Source organism: Taeniopygia guttata, chromosome 32, assembly GCF_048771995.1.
Source record: "Taeniopygia guttata chromosome 32, bTaeGut7.mat, whole genome shotgun sequence".
Lineage (NCBI taxonomy): Eukaryota > Metazoa > Chordata > Aves > Passeriformes > Estrildidae > Taeniopygia > Taeniopygia guttata.
Window position 1 is genome coordinate 4,694,033 of NC_133057.1, and position 17,449 is coordinate 4,711,481.

Sequence of the window (17,449 nt, forward strand, 5' to 3'; positions counted from 1 at the left end):
TCTTCAAGAATTCAAATCAGGTTTTCTAAGTGACTAAAACAAACAATCTTCTAATCTTATAATTGCTTTGTGTCTATAATCCTGGGGATGTCTATAGTATAAAGCACATCAGCCAAGTGGTGTGCATTAATTATAGCTGTCAATTTTGTTAATTGTTTTATCATTCTTCAATTCATAATAAGCAAGATTGCTGATAAAGCAAAGCCAATCAAAACTAAAATCAAAAGGACAACAATGGGATGACACAATTTGTTCAGGATACCTGTAGCAGTAGGTGACCACCCAAAAAGTGTATCCCACCACCTATGTTCTGCATCACTTTTCACCCTTTCTATAACCTGATGTATTTCTTGTACATCATGATGAATAGTTACCAGTGTTTTCTGTCCATTCTCCTTGATTTTTCCTAAGATTTCAATTAAGTCCTGGTAAAGCAACAATTGCTGTTGCTGAGTAAGAGTCATTCCAATGGGGTTAGGCAATAGCTTATGAATCAGAGTGTAATTAGATTCTAAAAGTTGATATGAAGTAACTGGAGCTTCAAAAGAAAAATCACATCCTGTAATTTTAGTGAAATTGCAAGCACAAAAATTTGAATGATTTTTAGTATCTGCTACTGTGTCTTCTACATACACTGTGTTACAAGCAGTTCTAAAGCATGCACATCCATTGCCTATATATACAAGGAATGTTTTAGGAGTTTCATTAGGATGGATTTCAAAGTGACAGATATTTGGTTCAGTGTCCAGACAAATATCCTGAGGTATAATTGCATTGCCTTCACAGATGAACCCTTGTTGTTCTTGGACAATACAAGATTCTAAGTTAACAGTTTGCCATTTATCATCAATTTGTCGGGCCCGTTCTCTATGCTCGGAAGGATAGAGAGTGGCTCCATCATGATTCAATCCTAATGCAATAATGGGGAATATTGGATGCATGGAGGCATTGCGTATGGTTAACACAAAAGCTGTGGCTAAGTTTGCGGTGGGGTCATAAGTAAAGTTCACCAAATTCTACCAGGATTGGAAATCTTTTTCAAAGTCAGTGGCACTGTCCCAAACTATTTTCCGAATTTCCATAGGAAACGTGCCTTCTTCACCTTCTCTTATAATTGAAGCAGCAACGGACTGCATCCATAATTGTGCCTGGATGCAGCTAAGGGCTAAGGAAACGTTGCTTTGTGTAGCATTGAGTGCATCAATTATCAATTCGTGGTCATTCATATTTACCTTTTCCCAATTTGGTAATATGTTTGTTAGCAGCCACTGATGCGTTCCCAAGGCCGATAAGGACGATTGCAATGGTTGTTGTAATTGGGTCAAATCTTTAGTTGTAGCAGCCAATTTATTCAATAATACTTCTGAATTAATACTATTTAGAATTCTCAATCCTGTTCCCACAACACCAGTTATGTCTCTTGGCATCTGTGTTTTAGAAGGGTTCCACTGTCGTAACCAGGTTGTCCACCCCTGGAAAGAAGTTTGCAAGAAAGGTGAACAAGCTGGCTGAATTTCAGAGACATTGCTTTGCATTAGCAATTTAACTTGCTTAAGAGACCATGCTGGATTGAACAATATTTGTTGTTGGCCAGTTTTCCTGATTATATATGGTCCAACTTTAGAAATTTTTGGGGTAAGCATAACAGGTGGTTGGGTGGTAGGTATCACAACATTAACATCAAGTTTTCCCCAGTATTTAAATCAATAATTTAAACTTAAAAGAAAGCGCTTCAGTATTTTTGGACCAAAGACAAACTACTTCTGCAGTTTGTGTTAATGTGAAATTGTGCCAACAATCCTGTACGCTTCGGAGCGTACAAACCTTTTTGTGCTTAAAGAGATCTTTTCACTTTTTCTGCATGCTACCACAATTATTTCAGACCGCAACCACTCAGCTGGTTTCTGGCCATGGGGTTGTGGTAGGATGCAGGAAAGTATTACCAGTTTTATCATGAATTAGGTGGTCTTCATGTCCCTCGCAGTTCTTCTGTAAAAGTAAACACAACAGAATCCTGCCAGCAAGAGGCAGAAGAGGTTAGAATGATGGAATTATCCAGCACTTATTTATCCAATGCTCTTTCCCTAGAGCACCAGAGGCTTCCCATGCACATTTATTCAGAGGGGGTTTTAGCACAAGTGGTACTAGCCCTATAGTAAGGGATGTCCACCAGAACAGGTTGGCCAGGGTAATGTGCTGGATTATCAGGATCATTTGGTGCACAGCGTAGGAGTCAATGTAGAGACAGACAAGAGAGGCGTTCTGTGCTTCTTGTTGGAAAACACTCCAGACAGCTCTCAGCTCCTTGACCTGAGAACTGCTTTCTCCCTCATTAATTAGTTCACCAGAGGAAATGTGGGGGGCTGCTGCCCTGTATGTCCACACCTTCCCTTCTCGTTTAGCAGAGGCATCAGTGAACCAAGAGTTTGCTGATTGTTCAGGGCAGAAAGGAGGGGCTACTTGGATTACAGAGGCAGGTTTGTCCTGGCTGCTGTCCAAGCTCTCAGTTTCTTGTATTGCCAAATTTTTCACAGCTCCTTCTGTTATTGTAAAGATGTTACAGTAATGTTCAATCTGAGCATACCACTTTCTTACTGAGGCCCTCTGGGCCACCCCGTCAGGAGGGGGGGTCCCAGTAGTGACTGTCTTAGTATCATTGAAAGGGCTTCTCAATACAATTGGTAGTTGTAGTGCAAGTCTTTCCACTTCAATGAGAGCCAGGCTGACCACAAACAATCCCTTTTCCCAGGTAGTGCACCTTTTCTCAGCATCTCTGAAACCACGGCAATAAAAACCAACAGGCCTTGTTGGACCCTCGGGTCCCCGCTGCCAAATGTGTACTGACAATCCTGAGACAGCAAATCCCCATCCTACCTGAAAGGGGTCTGTAGGATGAACGAGACCCAGAGCTTGATGAGCTGTTACTTCAAAAATCAGCAATTGCAATGCTTCTTCCTGAGAAGAAGTCCAATCCCATTTTACTCCTTTCCTCAGCAAGTCATAAAGGGGAACCAATGAGTTCTTCTGGTTACTAGGAAATCTGTCTGGTCTTTCTACAGGAGATACAGCTGGTGTAGTTTTCTGTAAGGCTATGGCAGTAGGTTTGAGTGTTTCTGGAAGCCCACAAATTAAAGGGGTCATTATTTCAGGCTTCACAGGTAATTTCATTGGGGATTCAAAGCCAGGAATTAATTTCTTTCTGTGAATCATTTGCAGACAAGTGGCTTTGGACACACTTTCTAGGAGTTGGTCAGGGGTACTGATTATAGCTACAGGATCTCCCCTTTCCAAGGGGCTTGTTCCCCCGGCCCAAAAAGCCACACGTTGTGTCAGGGACCACGAGTCACGTTTATCTCCTGTTGTTAAGAAGACACCGTGTCCCCAGTACCCACTGGCTTCTTGTTCAGTTAATTTAATTTGATTGCCACCGGTGAAGGACACCTGGAAAACATATTCTGTTTTTGATTCGTGTGGGAGGCGTCCATATTTTCTTTTAAGCTCAGCTAACTCGGTGGCAGTGTATGGTATGTGTTTGGTTGTGATGTGGGGTTCAAGATCATCATCACTGAGATAGTTATATTCTGTTTTAATTAAGGGTCTTAAATGAGAGCAGCAATGTTCCCCACAATTATTTACTGCCTCAAGTTCTTTGTGAGGATAAACTTGGTTAATGTGAGGAGTTTCCTTTTCCTCTGTTTCTTTTAGTTTGTTGGTGAGCTTTGCATTTTTAATCTGTTCCTTTTTCAGGGCAGCTTGTAAAAAATTCCTTTATTCTTCATCTAATTGTTTTTGCAAAATTTCAACTAGGTTTTGAAGGGAGTCTATTATTGCATTTCCTCACCTCTTCTCTCAAAGCGAGTTTCTACAGCTGCCATAAGACAAGCTCCCAAAACTGAGCATAAGATGGTTTTATTTCTGCCCAGTTTAAATTTTGTATCATGTTGTAAAAAACATATTCTATCATCCACATTATCTAAATTAAACCAGTTACTTTGTGCCCATTCTTCTCCTCCTGGAGAAGGTTTGGCATTGTATTTAGCTAGTAGAGCATAAAATTCATCTTTACCTTTAGCATTAAGATTATTACTCATTTTGTGAAGGGACCAAAACCACGGCAGGGAGGTACAAACTTAAGTTATGCAAAGCACACAGCCTTCGCTGTGTCACCCTTCACTTACCTGGGTGGGTGAAGAGACAAAATCTGCCTGGGAGGCTCTGCTTAGTTTCCTCAAGTTGTCTCTTCCTTCCCAGACAGTGCAAACATAAAACAACACAGTGCACTAAGAGATCTTTTGCAATTTCTGAAGACAGTGTGGGTGCTTTTTTCGCCTAGGCAATGTGCAGTCTGCGGGAAATTCGAATCTCTCCCCTTGCTTTCTAGACGATGCTCAGTTTTTTGGACTGGCAGGCTAGGTGCGGCTGGAGAGAAACGTCCTTCCCCTGTTACAGACTACACAGAACCTGCACCCTTCTGCCTAGACAGAAATCCTGTCCGTGACGCCAATTTAATGTCACGATCCGCTTATAGCGGGGTGTCGTGATGGTTCGTTAGCCAATCCCAAAGTGCAAAAGACAAACAGCAGGGGACTATCAGTTTAATCACAACAGATGCACCTTTATTAAGGGCCAAAAAACAATAAATGCGATAGTGGGGTCAGAAAAGAAAGAAAAAGGAGAGAGAGAGAGAGAGAGAGAGAAGGGGGGATAAGAACAGCTACCAACACAAGCGAGGCCCTCAGTGGTCCTGACGATGGGGATCCATCTTGTTGTGTTGGGGAGAGTCTCCAAAGTCCTACCTAACCCAGGGGTCCAGTTATAGTCCACAGAGGGAAAGGGGGGAACATGCAGAACAATGTGAGTCTATTGAAATTGCTATGGGGGGGAACAAGTGTATCTACAGAAAATCATCCAGGCTGAACAAACACAATGATGAATAAGTCCATTGAAGTTACTGGAGAAGAACAGGTCATGTCATTCCCCCCCCACCACTCTTTGTGGTCGGGGTCTCAGTCTCAGGCCTTGGGGAGAGGGTTCTTGATCTCTGTCTGTCACGGTGGCAAAGAGGCAGATGAGGGGTCTTCAGTGAGAGACCACCAGAGTCACCCCAACAGTTCATTTGGCTTAAAGGTGGAGAGTGAAGCAGGAATTGCAGTAGGCCGCTCTGTGCTGGGTCCACGCTGGGTCTTTGCCAAGTCCTTGCCTACTTTTTGCCAAGTTCTTGCCGGGCCTCGTTCGGAACAGAACGTAACGGTGCAGCGGCTGCACCTGCACTGTTGCCTTCTCCAAGCCGGAACTGCAGTGGGGGAAGGGAGTTCCTTCTCGTGGCAATTGGCAGGCAAATGAGTGAGGGTCTTCAGATTGCCTCTTACAGCCAGACACAAGCCACAACAGGGACCAGGCAGAGGAGAGAGGAGGCAGCTCTCCGTCTTGAGGTTCCACAAGAAAGAGTTTATTTCAGGTGAAGAGAGCAGAAACAAAGAGCTACTGGCACTCCTGTGCAAGATACAAGTCAGGGGGTGGATACAAACAGCTCACCAAGAGGGAATCCTCAGGGGAGGAGTGAGGGCATCACATCCAGTTTCTGGAGCCCATTGGGGTAGGAGGGTGGAGAGGATTGGTCACACGGGCCAATGGGGCCTTGAAAAATTGGGGCATCCCAAAAGGGTGTTGCAATCTGGGATTGTCCCGATGGGAAAGTGCCAGGGAAGGTTCGGGGACCAAGGGGCTGGGTTGCTATGACAGGCAGGGAAAGAGCTGGAACAAGGGTTGAGAATGGCATGAGGGTCAGCTTTGAGGGAGGGTAAAAGCCAGGGGTGAACAAACTCGGGGAGAACATGGGGGTACAACAGAACGAAGCACCTAAGAAGGAAACAATAAATGAAATTTGTACTGCAACAATCAAGAGCATCTGCAGGGACACAGTCTGACCAGCAATGTCAGCAGGCAAAATAAAGGTTTTGATGCGCAATGGCCCTTGGATGAAGCAAAATATTTACACTCAGGGCAGTCCATTTGTACAGAAAGGGGGTACACTCTGGAGTACAGCTAAGGCCATGAGGTCCCAGCAGGCTCTGGGGTCGCAGCAGGCTGAGGTCAGAGCAGGCTCTGAGGTCACAGAGGTCCCAGAGCTCCGTGGTTGCAGAGCACCACAACGCCCGAGCAGGCAGTCCTTGAGCACAACTGCTGCGGCAGCAGCGGCGGTGGCAGCAGTGGTGCTGACATTGGGACAGCGGTGTCAGGACAGTGGTGGCAGCAAGAGCGGCGGGACTGGCACAGGGCAAGGCACCATGGCCCTTGCTCTGCGCCCCTGCCTCCTGCTCCTCCTGGCCGTGGCCCTGCCTGCCAGGGCTGCCCAGGCTGCTCCATTGCAAGCGCGGGGAGCAGGTGAGCCGGCAGCCTGGCTCCCCTTTCCCAGGACAGCGCTCCCTGCTCTCCGGGGAAGCGCTGGGGATGGTTTTCCCCTGGGGTTTAGGGAGGGTTTCCTCTGTGGGAGGGAGTGAAGTCCCGTGGCCCATGGGCTGCTCCAGCTGCCCTCCCAGGGATGTGGCACAGGGCCTACCAAAGTGTGGAGACTGGCCAAGAGACAGCCCAGAGCTCCCCAGGCCCCTGTGCAGCTTTGGCCTTGTCCTTTCACATCTGGCTCCCATGGCCTTCCCTGAGCCCCTTGCAGTGCCAAGTTCCCACAGACAGAGGGGGATGCCAGCACACAAGGAACTGGTTCTCATCTGTGCTCCCTTCTAGATGAGCATGCTAGGAAGGCTTCTCCAGCAGCTTGGCTCCATGAAGATTTCCAGCCTCTGAAGTCTCGTGCAGGTATACTGATAATGTTCCTAAAAGAATAATCACTGACAACCTGGCAGGAACCAGCTGGCAGAAGCTTCTGTGGCTATTGAGTTGCAGGTGCGTCTGCAGGGAGGACATTTCAGGCTCCTTTCCTGGTTGCTGAACACAAGTCCGTCTCCTATCGCAGGGGTGAGTAGTGTGTCCCCGATGACACCACAGGCTGAGCCATGGTTTTGTGGGATCCATCCATCTGAAATGCAAATACTCCTCTTAAGGTCCTCTGAGAGGGACGAACAAACCTACAGGAAACAGTAAGGCTCTAGAGACATCCAAACACGTGGAGAAGATGCTGAGTGATCTGGAGAGACGCCGTGGTGGGTGCATTCCCCTCCCCCTCCCCCTTCCCCTGGGACTCAGCAGCTGGGGGCTTTCCCTGCAGATCTGGACAGACCCTGCCTGGCACAGCAGGAAGGGATCCATGGCAGCCTCGCTGCCCCGCTGCTGCACTCATGGCCTGCAGGGCTGTTTCCCAGCCTGGGCTGGCTGCAGCTTCTCCCCAGCCTCTGCAGGAAGGCATTTGGCACCAGCTGACAGGGAGGCCCAACTGCAGCATGGCCCATGCACACCCTGAGATCCCCTGCAATTTCCCAGTCACTGAGCACATCTGGAGGGGCAGATGTTTGGAGGAGGGTGGGCCCTGCAGCAGCCCCAGGAACCTGGTCTTTATCCTGAATCTCATCCATGACTGAGACAAGCTTTGCCTCCTGAAGATGCCACCTTCCTGCTGGTGAACAGCCCAAATGATCCAGCTGTCCCTTTTCCTTTCCCCAGAGATGGAAGGAGAGGCTGTGCTGAAGGCTGAGTTTCCCAGAGGAAGCAGTGGCTCATTGGCAGCCTCTGCTGCAGGAAGGGAGGCGCTGCCAGGCACAGTCACAGGAGGTAATTGCTGTGCCTCTGGGCCTGAGCCCTGCTGAGCCTTGAGCTGCCCTCTCTGCTGCTTGGCAGGGCGGGCTCACAGCATTACCTGAGCCCCTTGCAGTGCTCACTTCCTCATAGAAGGGGGATCCCAGCACACCATGGAACATTTCCCATCTGTGCTCCTTTCTAGATTGGGACCGTAACTTGAAGCGTTTGGAAAGACTGGTAAAGCACGGTTTAAGGATCTTGGAGTCTGGTGAAGGTAGGTTATCAGCAACCCTTTCCTAAAAGAGATATCATTGTCCAGAGGAATATTTATGTGTGATTTCCTTTAAGATCCTTTGAAGTTTGATGGATTCTGGAAATCCTGTCCCCCAAATTCCTACTCCTGTGCCCAACAGCAATCCCACAGGAGGATCACTGTCAGTGGGAGGAAGGAGCATTTAGCTGTCCATTTTCCACCCATGTGCAATGCCAGTGTGTTCTTCCGTGTGCTCTGTGCAGCCCCAGAGAAGAGCAGAGAGGGAAGGGGCCGGGCCCAGGGCTGTGTCCCGGGGCTGAGCCTTTCTCAGCTCCTTTGCCAGCCCCAGGGAGCCTGAGCTGCTCCTGCTGCTGCTGCCAAATCCTGGCCTTGGCTGGGGCTGGGTTTAGAGCTGCTGGTAGCTCCAGGGAGTCCTTTCTCCCCTGACTGCCCCACAAGGGGCTCCTTCCATCCCAGTGCGGGTCCACCACAGGCTAGGGGTCCCCCTGCCCCTGCTCCTGAGTGGAAGGCAGAGCTGAGGGAATGCCTTGGAGGACACCAATGACAAATGAGTCTTTGCTCTTTGTGGGAGCCCTGTTCTGGATTGATTCCCGCTCAGTCTTGGAGCCAGTTTTTGGTGAAGGGTCATCCCAGCCCTGACCCTTGGCAGTTCTGGGCTCAAAGGGACTGTGAAGGCTGCACTGCACATGATGGAGGTTCAGGGCTCCATTATCAAAGGACTTTGAGAAGTTTAAATTACTCTATTTTTGCCACATAGTTTTCCTCATGGAATTCCTTCCCTTTTTTAAAACATAGTTTTAACAATCTTAGTTTTAAATAAACCTATTTTTCCAGAGCTTATTCCAGCTTTTTGATTTAGTGAATGATGACCTAATTACTCCACAGCTGAATTAAAAAACGGTAATTACAATAATATGAAATAATATTTACACTCTTATGTCTTTCACAGACTCATGAAACTTATGTTGGTTTGATGTGACCAACAGAAGAGTTTTGCTCTGCTTTTAGTTCAAACAAGAAGCAGCCCTGGAACCTGTTGAGAAGAGTCTCTTCACTTCATAGTGAAAGCAAACTGCCAGGTATAGCCAGGGAATCTCAGGAAAACGGAAAGCTGGACAAGACAAACGCAGGTTCAAACCAATGTGGTTAATCAAGCGTTCTCTCTTTATTCGAGATAAGGTGGTAGTTTATATAAGCTTCTACATAGTTTACAAAACCAAAGACACTCTGATTGGCAAACCAATATTGTTTACCTTTTCCTTTAAACGGCCTGCACCTTACATTATAAAACCTATACTAATTCACAGCCAAACAACCCAGTGGTCCCCACAACACCTTAAGACTATTTTCTACCTGCGCCACAAGCTCTGAATTTCTAACTGCGTCAGAGGCTTGAGGGCCTCACCAGGCCTCAATCTGAGGCCTAGACTGGAGTAGCTCAAATTTCACAATTCATGTCCTCTTTCTCTCAAAAATGCTGCAACAATTCCCTCTTTTTCTTTTTGAGCTACCCAGGCTGAAGTGAAGGCGCGACTAACTAATTTTTGCACACACTGTAAAAAACACGGTATAACAATTAAAATAACTATAAAGATAAAAAGAAGTACAATACCAAAACAAATTAAGTCTTTGACCCAGCCAGAAAAACCTAAAGAATTGAGCCAGTTACCAAATGGAGTGTCCACTACAGTAAGTTTTTTCATGTTGTCCTTCAATTGCGTTAACTGTTTATAAATCGATTGAGAATGGTCAGACAATTCATGCAGCACATGCCCTCAAATTCTTCGCACCCATGTCCTTGTGCTAAAAGAAGGAAATCAGTTGCAGCTCTGTTTTGCAGAACCGCATGACGGGTATCGTCTACATCTGCAGCAAGCTCACTTATCAATTTAGATGTGATATTAATTTGTTTTCCTGTCCAGCAGGCTAGAGTTCTCAATTGTGTGAGCGCTTTTGATGAGGCGACCCCTGGGACAAAGAGTGAGACTACTACTACAGAGGCACGCCCCCACAATGACACTATATCTTTACAATAGGGTCCATTTGGAGAACACTGTGTTTGGCTCGTTGAGTCTTGTGAGGCAATTCGAGAACCTGATGTATGGTGGGAGCAAAAAGCATCAACCTACCGATATAACACGGGCCTCCCCTAGCATTTTGGGGGACTGCTGACCAGGCTCGGTCCCCACAAATGAGGAAGGTTCCTGGGGGCAGTTTTCCTGCACCAGCTCTTGGCGGTGTCACAGATTGACTCGAATTGTTACAATATTCTGAATAGTTGTAATACAATGGTGATCTGGGAGACAACCAAGTGTCGTCATCTGTCAATTTTCCATTTTCTTGAGTTGGTTTGGTAGCATAAGATCCAAATATTAAACAATAATTTCCTGGGACAGAACCCAAAATATCAAATTCTTGAAGACTATCATCAGTAAATTTAAGGTTTTGCACAAATGCAACAGCTTGCGCTCCCAGAGTGCTATTTAAATTTATTTGAGCTCGGGTCCAAGTTTTGAACTCTGCAATGGGACCCAACGAGACTCCAATTTAACAAGTACGAAAGGGGTTAGACGGTGTGGCTAATGACAGGCAGAATGAATCTTGCCTAGTTTGTTTGGCCCAAGTGATCCACATATTTTCTCTCTTGTCAATGTCAAGGATTCCAGATACTTCAAAAACCAAAACACTGCTTAATAAAAACATTGAGGCCCACCACATTCTTCTCAGGTTTTTGAATGCCCTGTTTAACATGAAAGAAACAATCTTAATTCTAAACATAAACTATAACTTCCAATAAACTAACTTCTGATAAATCTAACTTCACACTTATGATATTTCAACTTATTTCTCTGTACTCTACATAATTAATTTTCATCAGAACAGGATTCATCACGGGATGTTCCAGGCAAACTGTTGTTGTTCACGTTGTTATCACTGCGGGTTGGTATCTCTTTCATCTATTTTTAAAATTCTGTTTCTGCCTTTTCGTATCAATGCAGCAAGAGCATCTGTCCTGTCCATCACACGACTTCTTGGTTGGATGGGTAAAAACACCCACTCAAGTAGAATTGCTGTTGATCCATGTTGGGACCTCCCTCTTTTTCTTTTGCCATTGAAAGACAATGGCAAGATGAACAGAAAAAATCACAGGCATTACTAAAACTTATTAAAACTTAGCAAAAACTTCTATAACATCATTAAAAACACACTTATTAAAAAAAAAACTCAAAGCCCACAATCTTCTGTGGGTGAAACACAAATCTTTGCACAATGCACTTTTGCTGTGCATCCTCTGATCCACTTGTGGAGAGATCAGTGCCCTCTTGCAATTGATAAGTTCCACATTCTTCACTGAAATCCATCCAGATTCTGCACCTGTTAAAACACAAACAAACCCAACACCCCCATGGGGACTGGAGGGTCCTCTCTCAATTCTGTTCCCTAAAACTTGCATGAAGAAATGGAAATATCAACATCTTTGTTATAAACATGAAAAAACATTAAGAACAAAACAATGCACATAGTAAAGAAACTAACAACAAATAAAAATCAATCAGATAATACACAATCAATATTACATATAAAATCACAGTTACCAAGTGCTACACTATCAAATTGTCATCCCAGAGTCTGCAGCAGCTGAAAAACCTTAAAACAACAGAGATTTGGATAAAACATGTCCGGATCATGTCTCTCCAAAACTCCCTTTGAGGCTCAGCTGTCCTATATGGTCAAATTGTCAAGCCAAAAGGACTTGAATACTTTTTGATGCCGAAAACCGCTGGGTCAATCACACCATCCACGTAGAGCCAGAGCTTGGCCAGAGCTCGAACTCTAATTGGAGGATATGTTTAAAACAAAAGTCTTAGAAATACCAGTTATAAGTAAAAAACCTTATTATTAAAAATTTATCAAAACATCAAATAATTGAACCTGTCTAAAATTTCTTTCAAGACAAAAATTCTCTAAATACAACAAACTTTTTCTTCAGAAATCTGAAAATTTGAAGTCTGAAATCTTGAACCAAAACTTGGACTATAAATTTGTAAAAAAAAAAATGAACTGCAGCTGCATAGAAGATTAGACAAAAAAAAATCACATGAGTAATTAAAAAGTCAAAAACACAGGATCCTGAAAGAACACATCTTGCAATCAATCACCTAGAAAGACAATAAAACATATGAAAACTGAGTGTAAATTTTAAAACAACACCTCAATACCTTAACATCTTAATAATAATTCTTATCACAAAAATCAGACAACTTACATTATATGATCAACCTATCAACAAGAAATGTTTAAAATAGTTTAAGACAATTTTTTCAAAGCATTCATATAGCATTTATAACAATCATTACTTATCTTATCATTACCTACAAAAACTTGACAATTATCATTTATCTTATTATCTATAAAATTCAAAAATCATCATCACTTATATTATTATTTATAAACACTCAAAAACAGAAATTGTGAATTCAATACCAACATTCCATCTGACTGACTTTTCTCAAATCTTTGTTTTCAGAAACATTTTTGGCAATTAAATCATTATTAACATTTCTATTTTTTTTTAAAGTAATTTTCATCCACATTGTATTTGAAATAACTTTGATTTGCATAATGTCCATCCTTCTTGGTATCTTGGAAAACACTCAGTACTGCTATACTTTTTCATTGCGTCTTCTGTCTCTTGCAAGGAATCGGAAAAATGCTGTTGAAATTTTTGCTGTAGTGTTGTCATCTCGCCATCGGTGACACTGCTGCTCTCGGCGTTGTTGTTACCGTGGCAACCAGGCTGTGCAGCGTCTCTGCCGCCATTGCGGGGTGCTGCGGGGAGATGAGGGGGGCGGTGCCGTCTCGCTCCTGTCCTTGCCGCGCCACGGTGGTGGGGTGGGGGCTGCCTGGGGCGGGGGTCTGCGCTGCTGTTGTCTGTGTAACTGTCTCTGCGATCCTGCTAGCAGGGCTGTGCCCGGCCCCCCTGAGCCGCGCCAGGTTGTTTGCCGCCGCCGCCGCTGGGTACCGGCGATCCGCGCCTCTGCGCATGCACGCACCCGCGGCAGCCGCCGCCGCTGCCGCTGCGGGGAGGCGAGGGGCCAGCGCCGCCTCGCTCCCTTCTCCGCCCTGGTCTCCGCCCCTGAGTTCCTCCTCCTGACTCAGCCCTGTTTCGTCACCAACTCCGCCTGCCTCCTCAGGTGTCTCCCCGCCTCCCGAGGGACCCGACGGGGCCTGTTCCGGGTTCGCCTCACTCCGCGGGACCGCCGAGCTGTTAACATCTGCCGCTTGCGAGCACACTTCCGCTCCGGGCGCGGCCATGCGTCCGCTTTGTCCCGTGTCGGCCGGCCCTGTGCCACCTGGCTCTGCGCTTTCCTCCCAACGAGCTACAAAATCTCTGACAGAGAGACTGACTGGAGCTTTCTGCCCTCGCACTGGCTGCATATTACAAACATTAAAGAATTTTTCAACCCGAGATGGCTTTTGAGCTTATGTCTGTTCTGATGTAGATTGCTCAAATGCCTGAATTGCAGCTTCTGCTGCTTTTTTCTCCGCGGCCATGCTCTGCAGGGTATGTAAAACTTTCTTCCAAATGCCTCCATGCTCCAACAGTGTTTTCTTGTCTTTTCCGCCCTCTATCACTGCGTCCCAAAGCAGCTGCCCCAACTCTTGCCATTCGGTTTCACTAAAAATCAGCGAAGATTTTTGCAGCTTGCCTTTGCTTCTTGCCCAAAGGACCAACTGTTCTAAATCGGCTTCTTTAACTTTTTCAGCTCTCTTTGAGAGAATATGAAAGAGAAGCCGCACTGAAGCCTGCAGATCCCCATCCATGGTGAACTTTCACCCTCTCTGTCTGTCCGCGGCTTACCTCCAACTTCTGCAGTTTGCTTCGCTCTCGCTTTTCTTCGGCAAGGCAGCAACCCCGCTCCAGCTTCCCGGCCCCGGCCACGTCCACACCCGCTGTTCGGGTTCTTTGTGAACGCCGAGGTCTTCCCACTGCTCCAACAGACTCTCGCAAACAAACAACAATGCGAAAAGTCTTTTTTCTCCTGTTGGGAAACGGCCCAATTCGGAGTTTGGAGACTTCTGCTCCGTTCCACCTGATCCCCGTTCACAAAAAGTGAATTTGGGATCCCGGCCCCGTCGCCATAAGGCGATTTGGGCCTGAATTTTCGTCGCGCGACTCAAACTCGGCTCCCCGTTACTCTAAAAGTAATTTGGGAGTCTTTTCGGAGCCTCCTGAGTCCCTGGTCCGGGCGCCACTTATAGCCAGGGAATCTCAGAAAAATGGAAAGCTGGACAAGACAAACGCAGGTTCAAATCAATGTGGTTAATCAAGCGTTCTCTCTTTATTCAAGATAAGGTGGTAGTTTATATAAGCTTCTACATAGTTTACAAAACCAAAGACACTCTGATTGGCAAACCAATATTGTTTACCTTTTCCTTAAAACGGCCTACACCTTACATTATAAAACCTATACTAATTCACAGCCAAACAACCCACTGGTCCCCACAACACCTTAAGACTATTTTCTATCTGCGCCACAAGCTCTGAATTTCTAACTGCATCAGAGGCTTGAGGGCCTCACCAGGCCTCAGTCTGAGGCCTAGACTGGAGTAGCTCAAATTTCACAATTCATGTCCTCTTTCTCTCAAAAATGCTGCAAAAGCCAGGGTTCTTTTTTTCCAGCCCTGGGCAGGAAGATAAAAATTTACCAGCAGAAAACACTCAAGTGAAGTGACTGATATAAATTAGGGATTTGGTCTGTTTGCTCCCTAACCCCGGAGCTCCTCAGAGCTGCAGCTCCCTGCTCTCTTTGCAGACAGAGGCTGGTTGTGGATGACAGTCGTGTATCTGGCCTGGTGCACACCAGGTGCACACGCGAGCTGAAGGATCATCCCTGCACACCCCATCCTGGAAGAACCAAGTTCATTGAGGACTGCAGGCCACCCGTACAACTTTCCCTATTAATGAGCACAAAGCCTTGATTTTTGCAAACAGAGGGATGTTGGGAGGATTTTTTGCACCGTCAGGCCGAGGCACAAGGCTCTGGATCCTCCCCATGAATAGGCGGAGCCCAAAGGTTTGCAAGAGGCTTTCTCCCAGCTATGCAGAACCTTCGCCAAGTGTCACTTTGCTGTGGTGACAAGAGGGAAAAAACCGCTCAAGTTTACCCTGCTGCTGCACAGCTCATGAGGGATCCCTGCACACCTTAGGAGAGGCCATAAATACTCCTGTGTGCCTCATGACGGATCCCTGCACAGCTCAGCAGAGACCCCAAAATATCCCTGTGTGCTGCATGAAGCCCAGGCCCAGATGATCCCACTGAAGGAGAAGTGCCCTCAGCCTAGGGATGCTCAGCATGGGCTCCCCCAGCCCCTCAGGGCCCCGCCGCTGGTCACAGCAGCCCCTGCCTGGCTCCTGCCTGCCCTCACCGTGGGCATCCATGGCTGCTCCTGGCCATGGAACTCAGCCAGTGCTGGTGCCGGCTGGGCTTTGCTGTTGGAAACACCTGGACATCTCTCTGACAACTCTTATTGCTTTATTTGAATATAAAATATGGGCCAAGCCCTGCCCTGGCGGTGGGGCTAGCCCGCCTTCAGTCATGCTAGGGGAACAGGACCAGGGGGCTCAAGGGCAGAGGGTCTCGTTGTGGACGGGTTTGTTTTGGGAATGGCTCAAGATGGTCCAGAAGCTTCGGCAGGGCAGATGGGGACAGACGTGAAGAGCTGGGAACACGGGTCAAGTTCTCTCTGCCGGAGTTGTTAGGCTTGTCTCCTGGAGATGCACAGCAGCACCTTGGGAGAGAGCAGTGGCTGAGGCCCCAGCTGCCAGTGGCACACAGGGAGCCTCCTGCACAGCAGGGCCCAGAGCTGGCAGGGCTCCCCAGCACGGCTGGAGCGGCTGGCACACCTTGGCCCAGCTGGACAGCTGCCCCTCAAGGCCCCGGCGAGCAGGGGACGGCTCTGGGCAGGCTCCCTGGCCAGGAGCGGGCCCCAGAGCGCCTCTGCCTTTCAGGGGCAATCTCGTCCTTGCTCTTTCTCCTCCCCACCTTGCTCTGCCTCTGCCCTGTGCCCCTGGGGCTGCTCTTGGCCAGGCAGCCTCAGTGGGAGCCAGCACTGGCTGCAGCCCCAGCGGGCCCCGCAGGACAAGCCTCAGCAATTAAGAGGCCAAGGAAAGCACTGGGCAGAGCAGAGCCCTCAGCCGAGTTCTTTGGACAGCCATGGACTGGCTACAGCTCCACTGCAGCCTCACTGGGAATCTTCTCTGATTTTTAGCAGCCTTTAAAGGAAGCTGTTTGAGGTTGAGATCAGCAAAACACTCACCATGTTCTCTTACAGAAATACCAGATTCCGACAGAGCACATCATCAGGCCAAGTGCTGCACCAGCCACAATGACCATCAACTTCATCAAACAAGATGTTCCCCGGCAGAAATCTCTTCTCATGCTTTTCCAGATTTTGTCAGCATGTGTTGAGGTGCCAGATGCATCTTGGGAGCAATGGGGAGCGTGAGCCATTGCTATGCTGCACTGCTGAGCTGGCAGCAAGGTGGATACAGCCAGGACATTCTCGCTCTCTGTTTCCCCCTGAGCTGGGGCCTGCAGGCACCTTGCTGCCTCTTGGCACAGGACTGCTCAGTGCCCAAAGCCCTGAGCCTGCATGCAATAATTCCTCTGTGCTGTGCTGTGCAGCTTCCAGCCATACTTGTCAAAGAGGTGGATAAAGACAAGGAAAATGCCCAGAGTTTTGGAGCTGCTCCAAAACTCCACCCTCCAGCAAACAGGTGCCTCTCTGCATCTCCCCAGAGAGTAGGAAACTGCAGGCATCTCAGGCCCATGGTGCAGCTGGGCCTCCCTGTCAGCTGGTGCCAAATGCCTTCCTGCAGAGGCTGGGGAGAAGCTGCAGCCAGGCCAGGCTGGGAAACAGCCCTGCAGGCCGTGAGAGCAGCAGCGGGGCAGCGAGGCTGCCATGGATCCCTTCCTGCTGTGCCAGGCACGGCCTGTCCAGATCTGCAGGGACAGCCCCCGGCTGCTGAGTCCCAGGGGAAGGGGGAGGGAAATGCACCCACCATGCTGTCTCTCCAGATCACTCAGGATTTCTTCAAGATGTTTTGATTCCTCCCTGGATTTACTCCTTCCTATATGTTTGTTCTTTCCTCTCAGGGGACCTTAAGAGAAATATTTCCATCTCCCAGGCATGGATACCACAAAACCCGTGCTCAGCCTGTGGAGTCAGCAGGGACACACTACTCACCCCTGCGATGGAAGCTGGGCTTGCGAGCAACATGCACCAAAGGACCTGAGAAAGTCTTCTCTGCAGCCACACCTGTAACTCAACAGCCACAGAAGCCTCTGTCATCTCTGCAGATCTGCACGGGCAGCACTGAGCCCCAGGAGCGGTGAGGGGATGGCCCAGGGCGAGGGCACACCCGTGCGTGGTTCTGTCCTGGCACCTGCAGCGATGCCCCCCTGGCCGAGCTTTGGGCTC

At 47.6% G+C, this 17,449-nt stretch overlaps 1 protein-coding gene across 1 annotated transcript; it reads right to left on the bottom strand.

Annotated features, from left to right (window-relative positions):
* Positions 1 to 1,969: 1,969 nt before the first annotated feature.
* LOC140681158 (uncharacterized) lies at positions 1,970 to 13,009 on the bottom strand. Its single transcript, XM_072920540.1, has 3 exons — positions 12,763 to 13,009; positions 2,596 to 3,647; positions 1,970 to 2,014 (listed from the first exon to the last, which is right to left on the bottom strand). The coding sequence occupies exons 1-3, from the start codon at positions 13,007 to 13,009 to the stop codon at positions 1,970 to 1,972; spliced, it is 1,344 nt and encodes a 447-aa protein (XP_072776641.1).
* Between the last annotated feature and the right edge of the window lie 4,440 nt (positions 13,010 to 17,449).

Coding starts and splice junctions, on each gene's coding strand:
- LOC140681158 (XM_072920540.1), bottom strand. CDS start 13,009: ATGCGCAGAGGCGCGGATCGCCGGTACCCAGCGGCGGCGGCGGCAAAC. Junction 3,648..12,762: donor GGCGGCAGAGACGCTGCACA/GCCTGGTTGCCA, acceptor ATCCTCACAAAG/AACTTGAGGCAGTAAATAAT. Junction 2,015..2,595: donor GGGTGGCCCAGAGGGCCTCA/GTAAGAAAGTGG, acceptor TCTTGCTGGCAG/GATTCTGTTGTGTTTACTTT.